Source organism: Pseudomyrmex gracilis, unplaced genomic scaffold, assembly GCF_002006095.1.
Source record: "Pseudomyrmex gracilis isolate BER0280 unplaced genomic scaffold, ASM200609v1 scaffold_264, whole genome shotgun sequence".
NCBI lineage: Eukaryota > Metazoa > Arthropoda > Insecta > Hymenoptera > Formicidae > Pseudomyrmex > Pseudomyrmex gracilis.
The window spans coordinates 1544-21709 of record NW_018020848.1 but is presented as its reverse complement, the minus strand read 5'-3'; the positions used below and the strand labels follow the sequence as shown (position 1 = coordinate 21709).

General features: G+C 36.5%; 2 protein-coding genes across 3 annotated transcripts; one reads left to right on the top strand and one right to left on the bottom strand.

Moving 5' to 3' along the window:
* Nucleotides 1-1024: 1024 nt before the first annotated feature.
* On the top strand, nucleotides 1025-7630 carry LOC109859499. 2 transcript variants are annotated; one of them, XM_020437814.1, is made up of 12 exons: nucleotides 1025-1122; nucleotides 1256-1866; nucleotides 1950-2062; nucleotides 2145-4230; nucleotides 4361-4491; nucleotides 4583-4672; nucleotides 4776-4889; nucleotides 5057-5154; nucleotides 5258-5377; nucleotides 5480-5653; nucleotides 5745-5851; nucleotides 5958-7630. In XM_020437814.1, exons 1-12 carry the CDS (start codon nucleotides 1099-1101, stop codon nucleotides 6070-6072), a joined length of 3783 nt encoding a protein of 1260 aa, XP_020293403.1. In that variant the 5' UTR covers nucleotides 1025-1098; the 3' UTR covers nucleotides 6073-7630. The 2 variants fall into 2 exon arrangements, with proteins under 2 accessions (XP_020293403.1, XP_020293404.1); XM_020437815.1 differs by having other exon boundaries at nucleotides 5745-5872; nucleotides 5958-6048.
* Nucleotides 6476-18987, bottom strand: LOC109859498 (transcription elongation factor SPT6). Its single transcript, XM_020437813.1, has 11 exons — nucleotides 18798-18987; nucleotides 18569-18650; nucleotides 17083-17279; nucleotides 16882-16998; nucleotides 16247-16410; nucleotides 15853-16105; nucleotides 12736-15761; nucleotides 12082-12598; nucleotides 11724-11961; nucleotides 11210-11648; nucleotides 6476-11136 (listed from the first exon to the last, which is right to left on the bottom strand). The coding sequence occupies exons 1-11, from the start codon at nucleotides 18834-18836 to the stop codon at nucleotides 10929-10931; spliced, it is 5280 nt and encodes a 1759-aa protein (XP_020293402.1). The 5' UTR covers nucleotides 18837-18987; the 3' UTR covers nucleotides 6476-10928.
* Between the last annotated feature and the right edge of the window lie 1179 nt (nucleotides 18988-20166).

The window sequence follows — 20166 nt, the reverse complement described above, 5'->3', positions numbered from 1 at the left end:
ACTTGTTTGTTGCACACACACATTTTGACAAAAAAGTATTGGCATTCTTGAACGTCGGAAAGCGACGTTGGTCCCCCGGCTGGTGCGTGTAAAAGTCATTTATTGCGCCGAAGTTGCGACAACGTTACACTCGCGATCGTACGCGCGCGATAATACTTGACAACAAACGTCCGTCTTTTTTTGTGCGCAACACTTATGCGATTCTCGCGGGACGATTTCACCGTACACGAAAATTCCAAAACAAAACGCGCATCACGAGTGATTTGAACACAGTTCCGTCATTTGCCGCGGCATACTTCAATACGACCCGTGGCTGCGCGCGTTCCGATATATATCGGGTGCGTTCGGACAACTCAACGGTTGAGAGTATCATCACTTATGACAGGACTATTCTTCCAAATCTGCTTTCGGTTCCAAAAGTACGATCCAATCGGAAGTGATTATCTCTCAACCGTTGTGCAACCGTTGAGTTGTCTCGGTTGTCTCTGAACGCACCCATTTGCTCACGTACTAAAAATCTATACTTCGCGTAACACGCCCTATAGATTTTCGGTACCGACAACTGAGGGCGACGTCCCATTGAGCGGAAATATATAGCGGAACGGAATGTGCGGAACCAGCTCGACCAATCATAGCCATTCCGTTTTCTTTCCTTCGCTTTTTCTGTGGTTACGATTGGTCGAGCTGGTTCCGCACATTCCGTTCCGCTATAGATTTCCGCTCAATGGGAACATCGCCCTGACAGTAAATTTCGGAACGCGGCCGTTATTATTGCATATTTCGACAATTGCGATATATCGATTAATTACATTTTATCGACTATTTCATCGACTTCGATCGCAACAACGGAAACGCAATTTGTACGTTTGAAACTTGAAAGCTTTGTTAATTGCGTCGTACTTTTATTCGAACAAGAAAGAAGAATAATATTGTGAGTATTTCGCACGCGATATGCTTTGCGTTCGGATGATTGATCGCAACGATTTTTCATACTTTCAGTTTGTTTTGAAGTGGAATGCAAAATTGTGAATTTTTACAGGCGGAATTATAACCTCTCCCAGAGTGAATACACCTCTCCCAGAGTGAATACACACTCAAATGGATCATAGTAGCAAAGCTGAGGTATATAAATACAAATTTAAATGATACGAAAAATCATTAGTTATAGTGTTTGTGTGTTATTCAGTTATCAACGCAGCAGTTTAATTTTATTTTTTTATAAGCTAAAGAAAATCACAAATAAATTTTTTGACAGACCACATTTGGAGATCTTGAAGTGGATGAGCGATTCCAGAAGCTAAAACGTTCCTTGAAACTGGCAATGTTGAAAACAAACCGCAGAAAGATGTCTGAGGAAGAAACTGATACACGTATGTCCCTACCTGGTCTTTCATCCATCGATGGAGATGCATTTAATTCAAGTTGCACAACTTGGTGTCCACCTTCTTTGAAGAGTGACGTCTTGGCTTCCAGCAACAATTTAAAGAATTTACTTTTGAAAAAACCAAGTTTTTATAACACTAATCAAAAACAAATAGTCACTTCTAGTGTTAAACAATATGACGTTAAGCACAAAAATGACATTGATAGACTTATTATGCCACCACCAGAAACACCTGTGGTTTGTCATGGCTCTAAAAAGCCAATGAATACATTGTCAAATTGTGAAAATACAGCACCCGTCATACTTGATAGTTCTGTTCAGTCTTCTGCTGCAAATACTTTTCCTTCAAAGAGCACTTTTACTGGGATGTCTTCTGGTACAAATAGTGATAAGGAGCACTTGAATACCGATAGAGTGTTTTCAAATTGGAAAGTTATGTTGGACAAGCAGCTTGAATTAAGAATCAAAGGAACATTAAAATGGTGAGTGCTACAAAATATATTCTGCATATAATATTTATTATTAGTTTTCTTCTAAATCTTAATATTTATTTTGTTCATACCAGTGGAAGTCGTGTATATAGCAAACCTATTATAAGAAGATACAATACCAAATGTGTTGAATCCAAATTCAAATACAAATATCATCTTGAAGGAAATATTGTTGATGAAAGAAATGGTATATATAAATTTATGAGCTATAATGAGATATAAGTTTATGTTTTATATCAGTATTGTACATTCCTTTACTTTTTACACAGATTTACCAGATTACATTCGTGGAAAATTTTACAATGGCTTTCCTGATGATTGGGAGAACGTTTATCAGGTTTGGAGAATGTACTTCACTCAAGGATGTCCTGTGACATTTCACTGGCCTACTCCCATTACTGACAGTGATGACGATTTAATAAGTGAAGTTACAGATTTCGCTTACGCATGCAAAAATAAAAACAAAGTTGTTTCTACAGCAGAACGTTACAAATCTGCAGAATGTACCAGAATACTTGAAAAGTCGATTAATAAATCGCCAGAAGAAAAAAAACAGTATCATAACCACTCCGATCATTATCAACAAAGCAACAGAAACACTTCTGTAGTTTCAAAGCCCATTTCCGAATTCAAAGAAAAAGAAGTTTCCGTTGCACAAACAAATTTAGTTGATATCGGAAGTGATAATCAATTGAATCCGAATTTTTCATCTGAATTTGTCATTAGAAAAATACGTTATTTAAAAAATTTTCTTCAAGAAGACCAGATGAATATTATTATTAACAATCTGGAACATAAAAATTGTTCTCCCGTCTATGTTAATAAAGTTCTTGAAGTATTAGATAATTTGGATTTTATAACGACTTATAGAACGAAGTCAAATTGTGATGAGAACTCGGTAGTCTCGGCAAGTTGCGATACATCCAAGTCAGAAGTGATATTACAGCAGAGTTTAATGCGAAATGACAACCGAGCAAATATTGATAAGTGTGAAAATAAACTGACGGAACAGAAAAATTGTAGATATTCTAACGACTACGAAAATCAAATTATTCACACGTCAAATTATTCATCAAACGAACCAGAATACGACAATAATGACAACTCAGATCAATCAGAAAGCATGTATTTGGGTGTACCTAAAGTATCGTTTGAACAAGTTTTAAAAACTAAAGAATCACTTGGAAAAACTTACAAACGCAGAGAGAGGAAGAGAAAAGTTTATACGGATCTTCAAAAGAACGCGGCAAATGCGCAGAGCGACACCGAAAATTTGAGATGGAGGTCTGTTCGAACTTTATTTAATAACTCTAAACAAGATTTGGTTTCCGAATCTTGCGTTAGTGTCACAGAAGATGAAATAGAAGTTATCGATATGAGAAGAGATCACGAAACGGAACTTGTTCACAAACAGCAAGAAACAAGGCAAAAACAAACAATTTTCTCCAATCGTCAAGAAAATGTTGGGAAAAATGTGATTGATACATATAGAAAAAACAAACCTGAAAAGCACACAGAAGATGTGCAATGTTACAATCCGTTCCAAGTACGAAGAAGTAACGAGTTTATTTTTGTACAAGAAGAACCAAAATCTTCGCACAAAGTTAAAAAAAATGCGCAGTTTATTCCGGATATCGACTATCAGACCGACAAATCTGATCTCGATGCTGTGAATGTAGACACTTATATGAAAAAACCAATTAGAAGTGCGACATTGGTATCGCGCGTTAGTTCGGATCAAGAAAGTGTAAATACTGAAAACAAAAATAATCTTCTTAAATCTTCTCGCTTCTCTCGAAAATCACATACGGAACTTGCTGTAGAAACAAACGATGAAACTGTTGCGAAAAAGTTAAAACCTACCATAATCAGTTCGGTACCGGTAAATTTAAACTTAAAAATATGCAACACAAGTTCGAAATCTGATCATAATTCGGACGTGAGTATGTTCGTAGACGACCGAGATAAACAATGTGCGAATATTCGATCGACAGAAACAAGTCCCAAGAAGATATCTATACCGCCAACCGTATCTACAAATAATATTCGCTCTAAAACGACAAACGACGGTAGAAAAGAGATTCGTTCGATAACTAGTGACAAAAAAGAAACAAGTACGAATTCAACAAAGTCGGTGACAAATCAAGATGGATATTCGACAAATAAAAAAAAAGAAACGAACGGTATAAATTCCATTTCTTCGATGAGATCGATAAAAAATCAAAATGAAATCTCCAAAAATGTTGAAACCGGACCTCGCAACACTAAAAAGCTCACTGCATGGCTGCCCAAAGTAATATGTCACCCGCAATCAAAACATGAGTTGGGCTTGATTTTCGAAGGAAAACTGCTCAAGTTAGTTCGATATATATATATATAAGCAGAATACTTAATGCGGTGATAATTATTATTGAACATTATTTTGCTCTTTTTAATTTACTTTATAATTCAGCAATATTAAAGTACTTTTTTTTTTTTTTAACAGCGAGGCTGATCACGTTGTACACAGGAAGTTTTCGACTGGCGTTGTGCTAAAACGATTGTCAGCAAAACTGATCGAAACGGTGGATCATCAATTTTATGAACTCTATGGTTCTTTCAACGACAGCAAGCACAGTACAGTATTAAAAAAATCTAGCAAAAATAATACTATACGATAAATGTTCATCGGTTAATAAATTTTGCTCTCTCTCTCGCTTGTATTTAGATTTTCCCAAAGAACTCGCGAGACTATGTCGTAACGGATGTCCTAACAAAATCGAAGAATTTTGTTTGACGTGGAAAATGTTACTAAATGGTACACGAATTTTTCAAAAGTTTTTCTTATTTCTAATAGATATGTTGAAAAACATATTGCGTTCTTCGTATGTTGAGCATTCACATATATACTCCATTTCCAGATAACATGCAGAAAGTTACCACCGAAACATTTCACGAAACTTCGGTGGATTTATTGAATACCGCTGTTAGTTCACGAGGCCGTAAACTCTTACCACCGTTAAGTTACTGGACAGGTAAATTATAAGTAAACGGATTGTAATATAGTAGAAATAAAATATTAAAGCAAAAAAATAAGATAGAATAAATAGTGCGGTAAATAAATTTAATAAATTTCATATTTATATATATATACCAGAAAGAAGCAATAGTGTTTTTATTTACTGTGTAATTTTCTGCGTAGGCGAACGAATATCGTTAAAAGATAATAACCTAGTTTATAATCCAGGCAATTCAAATGACTCGTTAGTTTCGCTGAGTGAGAGATCAAAAACGGCATCGGTAAATTTATTATAAAATAATTAAGAATGAATCTTAAAATAATTTTTTTTGACGTTTTCATTTTTATATGTGCGTTTTTTTTTATGCTCTGCAAATTACTTAGAGTATTGAGGAAAAGGAGAAATCAAGAGCGGAATTAAAAAAACCAACAAAAAAACAAGATGTTAATAGGCAGCAAGTTTCGCCTAAATCAAATACAGTCTCTGACATAAAGAAAGATCCAGTAAGTTTATATATATATATAAATGATTACATATAAATATTTATATATATATATTTATTAGCAAATTGAACTTTGTACGAATTATATTATTTCAATACGCAGACAGTCATCAGTGGAAAACCACAATCTTCCGGCAAAACAAATACTTCTTCTACTACTTCTAAAAGAAAAAATAATACGAGGAGATCCGCGATTAATGGTAAACAACGAATAATGCGACAATTGACGTATTCGATATCTACTTCCAGCGAAGAAGAACAAGAATCACCGCTAAAGGTTTAAACTTTGAGCCATTTTTTTTTTCATACATATAAGTAAAAACTAATTTTTGTGAATACTTATTTATTGTAATTTTATTGTTTTGCAGCGAGCGCGCAGTTCTCGATCTGGCATAAATGCAAATGCGCTCTCACGAGTACAAACAAGTATCAAAACTCGACAGAATAAACAGACATCCTCAAGCAGTACCGTACGGTAGGCAGCACGAAATTCCACGTAATTTCCACTTCTTTTATTTAAACGATATTTATATCGCTTTGACCGATGCAATGTTTTACGTGATTTCCTTTATTGATTTTAGTCATGGCAAAGTTTCACCAACGAGAAAATCTGGTTACGAAGTAACGTGTGTTTATTACAAAAATGTTCAGTTGTCCGAAGATTTTTTATCGGAGGATCAAGCATCGATCGTGTAATCTCAGGTGTGATATCAAACATTTATTTTTGTAGTATTAATACGTAGTATTTATAATAACAGATACTCATAAAAGAAATGTTTATTTTTCTACATGTATATTCTCGTTGTACTCCTATACTATTATTTATATTATATACAATATACTGTACTGTTGTAAGTTATATTGTTGCAAGTAAAAATATTTTCTTACTTTAGTCTACCGTTTAGTCTACTGTTTAGTCTAATCTTTATGTTTGGATGTATATTTACCTGATCTTTAAAAAGTTAAAAGAATATGAGAAAGATGAATCTCGTTCCAAGCTTTTTTTTACGACAACATATTTAATTCAGTTATTATTGTGATTTACATATTCAAAAAGTGAGAGGAAAAAGCAAAGTTGTAAATAAATAAAATTTACAAATAAATTGCCAATGTGTTTATTTTACTATTTTAACAACTGTATAAATTGTATATAAGAAATACCGCCTACCCTAAGTCAGGATACAAGAAAAAATTCATCAGAGGATGCGTATTTAACTAAGTGTCACATATAGTCGATACAGATTCACGTATATAGTTATTTTTTATATTTTGTACAAAAAAATCTCTATTTCTATAAATAAAAATGTTGAATAGAGTTCATAAATTGAAGTGAGTAGAGATTTTTTTCAAATAACACGTATCGTATAAAAAAATTTTAATATATAGGTGTTTTTGTTAAAAAAAAGAAAAATTGTGTGTATAAAGACTGTTAGAGTATACGCTAGAGTGTAATAAAATTTTCCGGAAAAAAGACCGTAAAGCATCGTGTCCGCATCGAGTAACTGCTCGTGTGCTAGGTAGTAATTGGAGAGAAAACGCGTCAAAAAGAGAAAAAAACGTACATGGAAAAGAAAAGTACCGTGTCTTCCCTTCGGAAAGCTTTATTATATCCTAGTGTACATAGGGGCATGCATTATATTCACATTTGTGAAACGCACTTGTACCTACTGCTATTATGATGAGTTTATAGCACTCAGTTTTTTTTCTATATGTGTACGTACTGCAAACATGTCGACGACACCTACGAAAAATGTGTCAACTGCCCCTTTGAGTATGATTTTTTTTATTTATGATTACCTTGATACTCTACCATGTCACTATTGTATCTCAAAACGATGTTGTAACTTTACTTGATTGTAATAACATTGGTTTTTTAAATAATTTTTTAATTTCTTAAAAGTTTTGTGAATTCAAAACAAATTTATTATTACAAAAAAAAGAAAAAAATATAAATTAATTCTTCTGTAATCAAAGTGGCAGTTTCATATTATTTTTATATATTTTTTATTGGTGTCGTCAAGATGAGTAAAAAATCAAAAAAATAATCAAATATAACATTGAGTGTAGATTTTCTATATATATAACTTTTTTATATACATTGTAAAAGATAATCGCGAAGAGGAGCAGATTTTGTGTCCGCGAAAAGACGATTGCATAGTGCGCCACAACAATTTACATGATATGACGATCTCTCAATTAACGTCATTTCTTTCTTCTAAACATAAATAAAACTTCGCGTACAAAAAAAAAAAAATAGGAAGCACAATATATGATATACACATGCAGATAATCTATGTAACTAATATAAATATTGTTATATTGTTTTATATACTATATTGTGTGATATATATATAGTATATAAAATTATATACACTATATTATATATTACAAGAGATCCCAAATCCAACACATAATACGACACGACGATAGAGAAGTTTTTTAGATTAATGGGCAATTGTTTCTTTTTTAAAAAGAAATAGAACAATCGGTATAATTTCAAAGTTGCATAACTGAGAAAAAGACTGCTCTTTATGAATTTAAGCACCGGTGAGCCAAATACATAATAGATATATGTATGATGTGCAATTTCAAAATTACTAATAAGCTGTCTATTTTGCGAAGAAACCAATTGATTTTAAATCAGCTGTAAGATCTATTATTAAAAGAATCCGCAGTGATTTTGAGATACCCTGTAAACGTATAAAGAAAAGACGGAATGAAATAAACCGCGTGAAGTAAAATGGATCAGTTACTATATAATTTATATGTATGCAGTTACTGCTGCTATTATTTTTGACTTACTCTGTCGTAAAACGTGACCAGTTTAATTTATAGAATTTATTATATATAAAACTGGAAATATATACACATTCATTCTACTTAATTGTGAAATTAATTTATAAAAAATGCTTTCATAACGTTAAAAATTAATAAATGTTTCCAATCGCGCTACTATTTTCCACTAAATTAAAACATGTCTCGAAGATGTTAAGTAATTAGTGGCAACTAGACACATTGTTAATATAAAACCATTTTAGTTTCAATCAAAATAAAATGTGTATCTCCAATTTTATGTAATAAATTTTTCTGTTAATTAAACTCATGTTTTTTCTTCTTTGACATACGTACATCAGTGGTCTTACTATATATTCCTATTTTTCATCTTGTTTTCTAATTTTGAGAAATCAACATCCCATTTTCCATTTTACTACCTAATTTTATTTATTTCCGACAGATAATATTATTGACAAGATAAATATAGAAACTGGTCCTTTTTATTTCTATTTCGCGATTTATTTCACATCTTGCTCTTTTTTCCTATATACAGGGTGGGGCACTAACTCTGTCTACCTAGAATATCTCCGCTATTTTTAGAGATATGAAAATATTGCAATTACAAAAGTTGTATGGTATCAAGAGAGCTATAAGATGCTACTAATAATTTTTTCGTGGGTAGAGGCGCTTCGGAGATTTCAAGGTCACCTCTATTTTTTTAAATGGCATGCTATACTTTTTTTATCCCTAGTGCAATAGCNAATATTCAAACAATTTCAACGACCTATAACACAAGATCATTCGGTCATTAAATAAAAGAGTAAAATGATTCTTACGTCATGAGTGGTGCTCGAAATGATGTCCGTTTACATCGATGCAACGCTGCAAACGTTGAATTCCTGAAGCACGTGCACTTCTTAATATTGCATAATATGCATTACTTGCATAATATGCATTATTGGTCGGTTGAGAATCCGCACTGGTTAAGAGAAGTTGAACATCAACGACAAGTGACTTCAAATAACAAATTGGAAAAATGAAATAGAAAAATTGAACCAAAGAAAATTTCTGAAAAATGAAATAGAAACTGACGTTAGAAACTGAGAGAAGTGCAAAACCACATTAACAGAACATAAAATAACACTAGAAAATGTTGACAAAATTACGACAAAACTAAGAAAGTGGCGCAACGCTCTTGCGCATTCAAATCGCCCGATAACACTAGTTGTTATCGACACAAAAAATTAGATAGATTAGGAATTGCATAAGCTGAAATTAATAATTAGCGCCTTTCACACTAACAACATTAAAATGTTTTAAATTAAATATGACAAAAAGTTAAATATTGTAAATGTTATTTTTCTGTTAATTTTTCTGACGAGCATCACAAGTATTGATCAATCGATGTCGTCTCGGTTTTTTTAAGGACTTCACGCCGGGCGAATGACTCGGCAAAGTATTAATACAATAAAATAATCAAATAAAAATCGTGTGCAATGAAATGAACAATGTTCGACGTGTCTTTCGAATATTTTTGGTTTTTTTTTTTATAAACTCCAAGTGATCGCGAGACAAGAAATGTCCGAGTTTTGCTTGTTGGAAAAGTAATATTTGAGAAAGTTTTGTTTGTGAAACAAGATCTAAACGGAGTGGAACAACATCAACAAAGAAACTGAACACATTGAAACGAACTAATTTATAAGGTATGATAATCAGCTTTCTCTGATTGAATAAATCAAGTTTGTGCACTTTGAATAGTTCTCTTTTTGAGAAACTAATATAGATAGTGAAGAATGGAGAAGATATTTTATGGACCTGTTAGGGGGAGAAGAGTTGGGTGAGGTAGAAGAGGAAAACAAGGATACGAGTGAGGGTCAAAGAGGTCCACACATAGGAGAGGAGAGCCTGATAGAGGATGTAAAGGAAGAAGAGATAATAGAGGTGGTAAGAAGAATGAAATGGAAAAAAGCTGCAGGGGTGGACGGGGAATACCTATGGAGGCGTGGAGATTGGGAGGAGAGGCAGTCAAGAAAGGTATATTGGAAATGGTAGGAAAAGTGTGGAAGAAAAGAAGAATCCCGGAGGAGTGGAGGACAAGTATTGTGGTTCCTATATACAAAAGAGGTGACCATAATATGGCTAAAAATTATAGAGGCATTTCGCTGCTATGCACTGCATACGAGATTTACGCGGAATTGATAAGGAACAGATTGGATAGAGCTGTGGAGGATAGGAAGATGTTGCCGGAAACCCAGGCAGGTTTTAGAAAAATGAAAAATGAAATAAAAACTACAAATAACAAATTGGAAAAATGAAATAGAAAAATTGAACCAAAGAAATCTGGAAAATGACAGAATATTGCGGAAGAGCAACGTTCGCAGCGTTGCATCGATGTAAACGGACATCATTTCGAGCACCTCTCATGACGTAAGAATCATTTTACTCTTTTATTTAATGACCGAATGATCTTGCGTTATAGGTCGTTGAAGTTGTTTGAATATTTGCTATTGCACTAGGGATAAAAAAGTATAGCATGCCGTTTAAAAAAATAGAGGTGACCTTGAAATCTCCGAAGCGCCTCCACTCACGAAAAAATTATTAGTAGCATCTTATAGCTCTCTTGATACCATACAACTTTTGTAATTGCAATATTTTCATATCTCTAAAAATAGCGGAGATATTCTAGGTGGACAGAGTTAGTGCCCCACCCTGTATATATATATATGTATATATATATATTTATTTATACTATACACAAACGTACGACGGCAATTCCGTTAGCTCTCGTCGTAGAGAGGAGTACCATCTCCGCTTAGAGACATACTCCGCGGACTAGAATTCGTATGTGGAGTACCCCGTGGTGACTTATATGGCGGATTCCTTGTGGAGGACGGCCTACTCCTTCCAGAAGGTGTCACTCTACCGACCGATTCATCATAGCTACGTGGGGTTCTTCTGGATTCTTCATACTTGGGTGTCGAACCACTAAAGCATATTCAACCATTGATTATAATCAAATATTGCTAAACATACAAAAAAAAAAAAAAACGATACTCACGAAACTCGAGGACCACCCTTTAATCGTGCTGCCCACGCTTCGGCTGCTTTCTTCCAATCCGTCGGATCGCCGGAAGGAGTTGACATAGGTGGCGTGGGTCTGTGAGCGGATCTGTGATGGCCAGGAGTCATCGAAGGCGGCGGCGGATGCATGAAACCTCCCTGATGACTAGGAGTTTGTTGACCGTATCTGGGAGTAGGCTGACCGTGATGTGGCGTATGATGCGGCGTCTGATACGGAGTCATAAATGGAGTTTGGCCAGATGGTGTGTACGGCGTGTTTGGATACGTGTGTACTCCACCGTAACCGCCAGCTCCAGCTGTTCCCGGTGTATGTGGTGGATAGTGATGTGGTGTCTGATTCGCCACTTGAGACAACGAGTGAAGCATATGGTGTGGAAGATTCTGCGCAACTCGCTGTATCGCTTCTTGATTCATTCCTAAAAATAGAATTGATTAAAATAATCATTATATTTTTTTTCTTCTTTGTGATAATGATGATAACGTAGACTTACCACTGATTGCTCCTGGTGTGGCGTAAGGCGTTCTAGAAGTCATTGCGCCACGAGGCGTGCTAGGAGTAGATTGTCCAGGAACTGGATCTCTGAAATGTTCTTTGAACCATCGTAGCATATCACTTACTCTGCCGAATATTTGTCCTCGGAATTTAAAACCTTCAGATGTCACGGTAATGTACTCGTGGCGACAGCGAGTACGAGGTAGATACGACAACAAGAATTTTCCTGGATAAGTCTGTAAACAAAAAAAACAACTTAGTGCAATTCTTAAATTCAGAAAAAAAATCAAATACAAAAAAATTTCTTGAATTTGCCACACGATGCTTGAAACAATCATCGTTTATGCGTTTATTACCTTAGCTGCTGATATTATATAAGGAATTCCACTCGGATTCTCCTTCTTCTGCTCTTTCAATATCTCTTCTGCTTTATCTCTAATTCCCTCTACTTGAGGTTTATAGTACTTGAAGTCCAGTAATTCGGAAGCATAAGCAGCCATGGGATTGACGTGTCGAGCGATAATTTCGTCCAAATCTTCGAACTCTTCGTTACCAATCCACAAACTCTGTCCCAATGAGAAAGCGTTTTCTTTGCCCTCCTCACGAACATCAATGTGCTGTAAAATGTCATCGGTCACTTTCCAGGTGACTGTCAAGTGATCGGCACCTTTACTGCTCGGTCTCACTATCGCTTCGCCCTGCTTCATAGTCTGCATGAGTTTCACAGTTTCGGCGAAACTGATGTTATGGAACGATGGATGGACAATCACACGCTTCACGTAAATCTGCCGCTGTTTTGCTTTCTTCGCGTCTTCTTCTATTTTTATGTCTCTCTGCTCAGCCTCGGTGTCGTAAAACGGATCTCGTTGTGGTCTAAAAAGATGTGCGAAATTATGATTTATATATACAGTAAGTTACACACATGTAAAATATTTTTAGACTAAAGTATTATAAATTTTGTATAAACATTATTATGCTACACCATTTATTTGTTTATGTAATTTACTCACCTCCATTCGTGATTTTTATCAGCAAGGTCGCTGCTCTTGCTGGTGCACTCCACACTAAAACGATCTACCTCGATCTTAATAATGCGACAATGGATGATCTGGCCCATACCGACTCTTTCGCAAGGATTCGCGACGTGTCGATCGGAAAGATTTTTTATGTGAATATAACCCGATATACCGTTGTCTAGTCGCAGCCTCACGCCGGTTGCCTTGCCCGGACACGAACCGGCGTCGAAATGATTCCATACTTCCGACAATTCGGGAAAATCGTTCTTCAAGCAAAACGGACATTGCCACAGGCCGGTCTCTTCGTTACGTACCGGATTTGCTTGATCTAGTTGTTCACCTTGTGGTTTTCTGTGACTGATACCAACCACAGTGGCAAGCACCAACTTGCCAACATAAAAAGTCTCGGGTGTCTCTTTTGTCAAGACGTCGAACAGTTTTTCCGCGCTCGGTGACTGATACGGTACGCGTAGATCTTTGTACCGGCTATTCAACTCGGCTCTGATGTCGTACAGAGTAACGCATTTGTTGCCAAATCCTTGACGCTCAAGTTCTTCCGCGAAAGCATCAAGATCCAAGTCTTTCAGACGTTCTGGCGATTCAAGAATTTCTTCAAGAGCACCGGCAGGATTAGCATCCTCGTCGTCGTACTCTAACGCATCGACCGCCATCTTTCTAGCCCATTCGTAAGTCTCGGGATGTACGCGTGAACCGTCGAGCACTTCCACATACGCCTCAGTGCTGTCACCCAAGCTGTTGGTGTCGATCTTGATAAAACCAGCACTATTGATAAATACCTTCGGTCCCATATGACATGTGGTAACCAATTGCGTTCTGTTCTCTAATCGTTGATTCGATTGCTTCAATACTTTGATCAACGCCTGACCTTTTCGTGGACCCAGACCGCATACAAATTGAACGAGATTACCGCAATATGCCTGTTGAACTGCCTTGTTTACGTCCACGCCGACTTCGTTCACGCGGTTAACGAATTCCAAATACAGATTTTCCAGCAATTCTTCTTTGGGCAGCTGATCTTGCAAAGTATGATATTTCAAACATAGAATCTCCTCGTCTGCCGTACACAACTGCGAGAATTCCACGAGCGGATCTTGCATTCTCCTTGCCAAAGAGATAGCCTGGCGCAACAGCTCTGGATAGTCACGAAATTCCGAAATGCCTTTGTTACTGTTCGAGTAGATCTTTGCCAAATCGTTGTCGCAGATTTCCACCTGAATGTTCGGGAACTGTTCCTCTTCTGCCAAATGGGTAATGCACTCCTTGATATCAGCTGCGATCATCATTGCCTCTCGTGATTCGCCAGCTACCACAATCACGTGAGGCTTTTTGGTGGCTATAAAATTCTTCAACGCCAGAAGATCAGCCTCCTTCAATATCTTCTCGTCTTCGCGATAACTGTTTTTGCGCTTCATCAAATGCGGCAAACGCAAGTAATCCGTGCATTCACCGTCTGCCGCAACTAAACAGGTAAAAGCTGCCTGAGAGTAATCAGGCACGTAAGCCAAACCCATGACGCGCAAACCCTTACTAGTGTCCCATTCTTCATCCTCTTCCTCAGGAAATTCGCAAGTGTACGGCGCGACTTTGATCCAATTGTACATCTTGCGACAGCACGCTCGCATTACGCACTCCTTCGCCTCCGCGATCAAATTCGTACGCAATTCCTTTTTCAAGTGAGGTATCACCATACGATTGAGAGCTATCTCGACACTGCCCACGCGTAACGCGTTCCAGTCCTGAACGAGCTTACTGAACTCATCTCGGCAGTAGAGTTGCTTCATCTCGTCGACATAGTTGCTGCTGGTATTGCCCTCAATACTGTCGCTAAAGGTAATTACGATAAGCTTGTCTTCCTCGGCGATCATTAGATTCAAAAACTGCACCCCCACGAGATCGCGCACCGGCTTGTCTTTCAAATATTTCATCGTGTAGATCGGATGATTCTCATCAATCTCTTTGATACCTTTCTTTGTCGGTTTTATTGAGATCTTGGCGCGTTCCATGTACATCTCGCGCGTGCATTTGCGCACAAGCGGCTCGCGCGCCAACTGAATTGCCACCATTAGCTGAGTTGCTTTCAGCACTTCTTCCGTGGTTTTGAAACGCGCACTGATGTACTCGTTCGCGATCGCCGTAGGTTCGGTCGCTTCCTGATCCACTTCGTGACGCTGATAATTGTCACGCAGATTTTCAGCATAGTGCTCGGGCGTTAGGCCAAACTTCTTCGCTAGCCCGTCCAGGCCGGCCTTGCGACAGATCGAATACGGACCGCCTCTCGATGCCTGTTTCAATTCGTCAACTTCTTCCTCTTCAAGTTCTTCGTCCTCTTCCGGTGGATCCTCGCCGTTCTCTTCCGCTTCAGCGATCTGTTGTTTGCGACGCTGAAGTCTCTCTTCGCGCCGCGCCTCTTTCTCCTTCTTGCGCACGGCCTCCTGCATAGCCGGAATGTCGTTGTTGTAATACAACATAAAGTGATGATAAACGTCGTTGAGTTCCTCGCTCGTTTGTACGTTCTTCAGTCGCTCTATGTCATCGTCCTTTATCACTCTCAAGTTTTCTGGCAACGGTGCATCCGGGTTCTTCATAATCTCATCTAGCTGATAGTTGCGCATCTTTTCGAACAGCTTGAGCAAATTCTCCTTCCGCTGGCGCAGCTGACACCACTTAGCGTCGAACTTATACACCTTCCACAGATCGTTGATATTCAATTCGGGTAGCACGTATTCCTTTCTGTAGAAAGATATAAAGGGAACTTCGAAATGCTGATTGCGCATAAAGTCCAGAGCTTTCTTGATCTTGCCGATGGTCTGCGGTCCCTTACGCGCCCGTTCCTTAGCCTCAGCGTTCAAATGAGCGTCCTGAACGGATATCGTAGGTTTGCAGAATGCTTGTTGATATATCCATTCTGCCTCGTGATCCAGTTCGTCGGAACCTTCCGCAACCGGCGTAACCGGCACGGATCTTAATTGCATTCTTTCCGGTATATCCGTAGTACGTATCTGCAATGAAAAGTTGCGTATGTCGTTAAGTGATAATACTGTAATAAACTTGACTATTGTCAACATCAATAATTGAATGATCGCATCGTACTTCGTTGTCTAAATCAGTGAAGTGACCACGCTTCAATTCGCTAGGCTCGTAAATTTCAAAGATACTCTTCCTCGTGGTCTTTTTCTTCAGCTGCTTCTTAGGCCGTCGTGGACGTTCGGCATCGGCATCCTCGTCCAAGTACTCATCTTCTTCCTCTTCCTCCTCCTCCTCTTCGTAGTCTTCCTCGCCATATTTGCCGAATTCGTCGTAATCAAAATCAACTCCAAAAATATCCTGCGCTTCTTGCAACGCTCTAAATAAAAGAGAAAAAACCTTGTTTCATAAAAATTACAAATTCGTTAAGTTAAAAGCAACAAACCTGTAAAAAAAAAAAAAATAAAAAAAAATAAAATAAACGGATACTATAAATATAAAATTGTGTAACGCAACGTACGCGTCGGAAAATATCAATTTCTTCTTCTTCCTCTTCTCCGCAATAGGTCTGCCATCATCATCAACAATAAAATCATCGGCATCGGTGTATTCACCTTCATCGCTACCTTCTTCAAAAGTTTCTGCTTCGGGCCTGTGACTTCTTTCGCTTCGCCTCTCGTCCTCCTAAAAATAGCATAAAGTAACAAACTGTTGTAATAATGCGTAAACAAATTCAAAATGTAAAACAAAGATATGAACGTAGTATACATACCGTAATAATATCTCTTTCCTAATATAAGTAAGCATGTGGTCAAATGCAAACGTGATATATATATATATATATATGTACACACACACACGCATGTGTTTGTTTAAATACGCCAGTGGTATATGTTACATGCATATGTATATGTAAATATATGTCAATGTATGTCAGTAGAAACAAAAATGATAAAGATTGCTCTTTAGCAAGATACATATTAAAGCGTTATCGAACTCTCGACGATAAATAAGAGAAGCTACGAACAAGTGCAAATTGCAATTCTTATTGTATATCAATATTGTATATTGCATGTGCACACATAAATTTTAACTAAATTATATTAAACAGAAACAAATACACTTGTACTCTTGATTTAGTTTTGCACAACTTACATCTCCAGATCCTTCAAACAACTCATTAGCAATAGCATCTCTTTCTTCGTCAGCTTCTTTTTCCTGCTCCTCCTCCGATTCCTCATCTTGAATTCTTCGAAGACGTTTAAAACGTTTCTATAACAAATAAATATTATTGACACGCCTTCTTCTTTTTAGTGTTTCAGTGTGGAATGTCATGATTTGAGTGAAAAAACATACTCTTTCAAGCTTGACACCTAAATTCTCCTCAATCAAATCATAATCCTCGTCTTCCAAACGATCATCAAAATCTTCATCGTCACTTTTTTTACGCTTTTTATGATGGTCAGAACCATCGCTGTCTTCGCCCTCACTTTCCTCTATGGGATTGTCGTCTATCAGATCTTTCAATTCCTCCCGCAACTGCTCCTCATCATCTATATAATATTTTATGTGTATTATAAATTTTATATTTATATATTTTTAAAAATTCATCACCTTTTTATGTTACAAACAACTAACAATAAGTGATATAAAATGATATAAAAATATATAAGAAAATAGGATAGATATAAAACTATAAACAAATTTAGATATTTTACGTTTGCAAAAAAAGTTTTTACATTCATACTTATTGTTGCTTTATGTAATATAAAACAGAAAAAAGGGGAAAAAATGGTAAAGCTAGGTTCTTCCTGCGTATATTCGTTGTCATAGACTGACATCGATGTATACAACTACAAAACATTCTAACTTTGTTCTATATTTAACAAGGAAAATAAATATATAATGCGTAAAAACATTTGTATCTCTCTGAATCAACTTTGATTTATTACATTTTTTTCCTAGAAAGTCATATAGAAAAGAAGAAAGCAAGATTCGAGATACTTGCAAAATGATATTGTGTCTTTTCCCTAGAAAGCCATATAGAAAAGAAAGAAGATTCGCGATACTTCCAAAATGGTATGTGGACACTGGGTGTGGCAGAGGTTGTGACTATGTGCTACTATGTATTATGAGTACACCTATACATATCTACTGTGTGATGAAATTACTTATCTATTGTTATCTACTGTTTGATGAAATAATTGTTGATTTAGTAGATAGTTAGTTGTTTATTCATTAATTCAAAAGAAAATATAAAATATTTTAGTGATATTTAGAAGTTCAAATAAAACATTAAAAAGACGAAAACATTCAAATAAAATATTAAAAAGATAAAAAATTTATAAATTTAACAATATATTACAAGATTCTTTATTTAACACTTTTACATTTATTAATTTCTTATTTTTTTATTTCCAAAAATTATAAATGGTCAAAGCAATATACTTACAAATTTATTAAATAAAATATTAAAAAGATAAAAAATTTATAAATTTAACAATATATTACAAGATTCTTTATATATTTAACACTTTTACATTTATTAATTTCTTATTTTTTCATTTCCAAAAATTATAAATGGTCAAAGCAATATACTTACAAATTTATTGCGAAACAATTTTTTAAAAAATATAGGAAAAAAATATTTTACGTATAAAAGTATTAAAAAATTAGATCAACCTGGTCTACAACCTATAAAACAAATTATTTTAAAATTTACGAAGAGAAAAGAGCCAGAGAGTTCGCATTGCGCCGTTTTTTAAAGATCATGTATTTACCGAAGAATGTCGCAGGAAAGAGACCATAAGGTTCAATATTGCACATGCAAGTCGTTTCCTACCTTCTTCCTCGTCGTCGCTCTCTTCCACCGTCTTCGGCTTCTTCTTTTGTTTCTCATTTTGACTGAACTCCTCTTCTTCGCCCTGAAAACGTAACGCATTTTGATCGCGTTTCAGAACTCCGTGTATCGTAGCAAAAATCTCGGAGATATCAGTTATCGGCGCGTTACATTAATAAAACTATCGCAGAAGGAAAAAAAAAGAGAGACGAAGAATTACGATAATACTCACCTCACTCACGTCGGCCTCAGAATCCAAATATTCTGCCATGCTCACGATGCCAGAAGAACGTGATAAATTTATCAATACGTCCTTCGCCGTTCTTCAAAGGCATTCGGCCATTTCGGAAGAAACCAGTAGGCCCAGAGATGCCAGTATGCGGACGCTACGCCAGCAACATGCAGCAGCAAGTGGAGGGAGGGGACACGCACACAAGCGAGCAGCCACTCGCCGAGGCGCTGAGCGCACACGTACACGGCTGTTCGCCTGTGTGCGTTTCATCTGTGTATCTCCTCTACTTGCTGGGCTGTGTTCAGTTAAGCAAGATGGAACGAACTAATGGAGGAAATGCAGGAAATACAGGAATTGGAACTAATGAATTCCTATATTTCCTGCATTTCCTACATTAGTTCGTTCCATTTTGCTTAACTGAACACAGAGCTGTGCTCAGTTAAGCAAAATGGAACGAACTAATGGAGGAAATGCAGGAAATACAGGAATTCATTAGTTCCAATTCCTGTATTTCCTGCATTTCCTCCATTAGTTCGTTCCATCTTGCTTAACTGAACACAGCCCTGAGCATGCTGTTAGCGTCCGCAACTGGCATCTCTGCCAGTGGCACACTATCGCGCGCATGCGCGAAGGGCACGTTTTTTTCATGCATATAGGACGTAGGTTTTTTTAGGTCTACGACGGCGCTTGGAAATCGGTCCGTGAATATCGCACGAAGAGAGAATTGACCAATCGCATTGGACGATTGTGACCAAACTATTCGAATATGATTGGTCAAATGTCTCCTTCGAGATCGATTTCTATGTAGAATCGTGGACCAAAAGTCCACGTATTTGGGTGCGTTCGGACAACTCAACGGTTGCACAACGGTTGAGAGATAATCACTTCTGATTGGATCATACTTTTGGAACCGCATCAGATTTTGAAGAATAGTCCTATCATGAGTGCTTTTTATTCTTTATTTATTTTTACACGATTTTAAAAAACAAATTTGTGGCATTTTTTATGTCGACTCCGTTGCCTTAAAAAAGCGTTGACGTTTATTTCGTTACACCACTGACGTTTCTTACACACACAATATAACGCGATGTAAATGACATATTTCTATACTAAGAATATACGAAATTATAGGTGTTGACAGGAAGTTCAGAGCCATTTGTAATGCGGATAATGATAATTGGTGGCTTCATCCCCACTACCTAAGTTAGCGATCTAGTGTAGTATAGAAATATAAAGTGTGTGATACTCTAAGGAACAAAATATAAAGTGTGTGATACTCTAAAAACTTACCTTTTTAAAAAAAGGTAAAAACAGGCGCCAAGTACACGCACAACACGTATTGTATTTAAATTAAATTATTTTTTTATTT

Bases quoted from the DNA above. Each gene is read 5' to 3' on its own strand.
- LOC109859499 (XM_020437814.1), top strand. From the start codon at position 1,099: ATGGATCATAGTAGCAAAGCTGAG. The intron at 4,231-4,360 runs GTTAGTTCGATA...TTTTTTTAACAG, and splicing joins TTCGAAGGAAAACTGCTCAA to CGAGGCTGATCACGTTGTAC. The intron at 5,155-5,257 runs GTAAATTTATTA...CAAATTACTTAG, and splicing joins AGAGATCAAAAACGGCATCG to AGTATTGAGGAAAAGGAGAA.
- LOC109859498 (XM_020437813.1), bottom strand. From the start codon at position 18,836: ATGGCAGAATATTTGGATTCTGAGGCCGACGTGAGTGAG. The intron at 18,651-18,797 runs GTGAGTATTATC...TTACGTTTTCAG, and splicing joins CTGAGGCCGACGTGAGTGAG to GGCGAAGAAGAGGAGTTCAG. The intron at 16,106-16,246 runs GTACGTTGCGTT...TCTTTTATTTAG, and splicing joins AAATTGATATTTTCCGACGC to AGCGTTGCAAGAAGCGCAGG.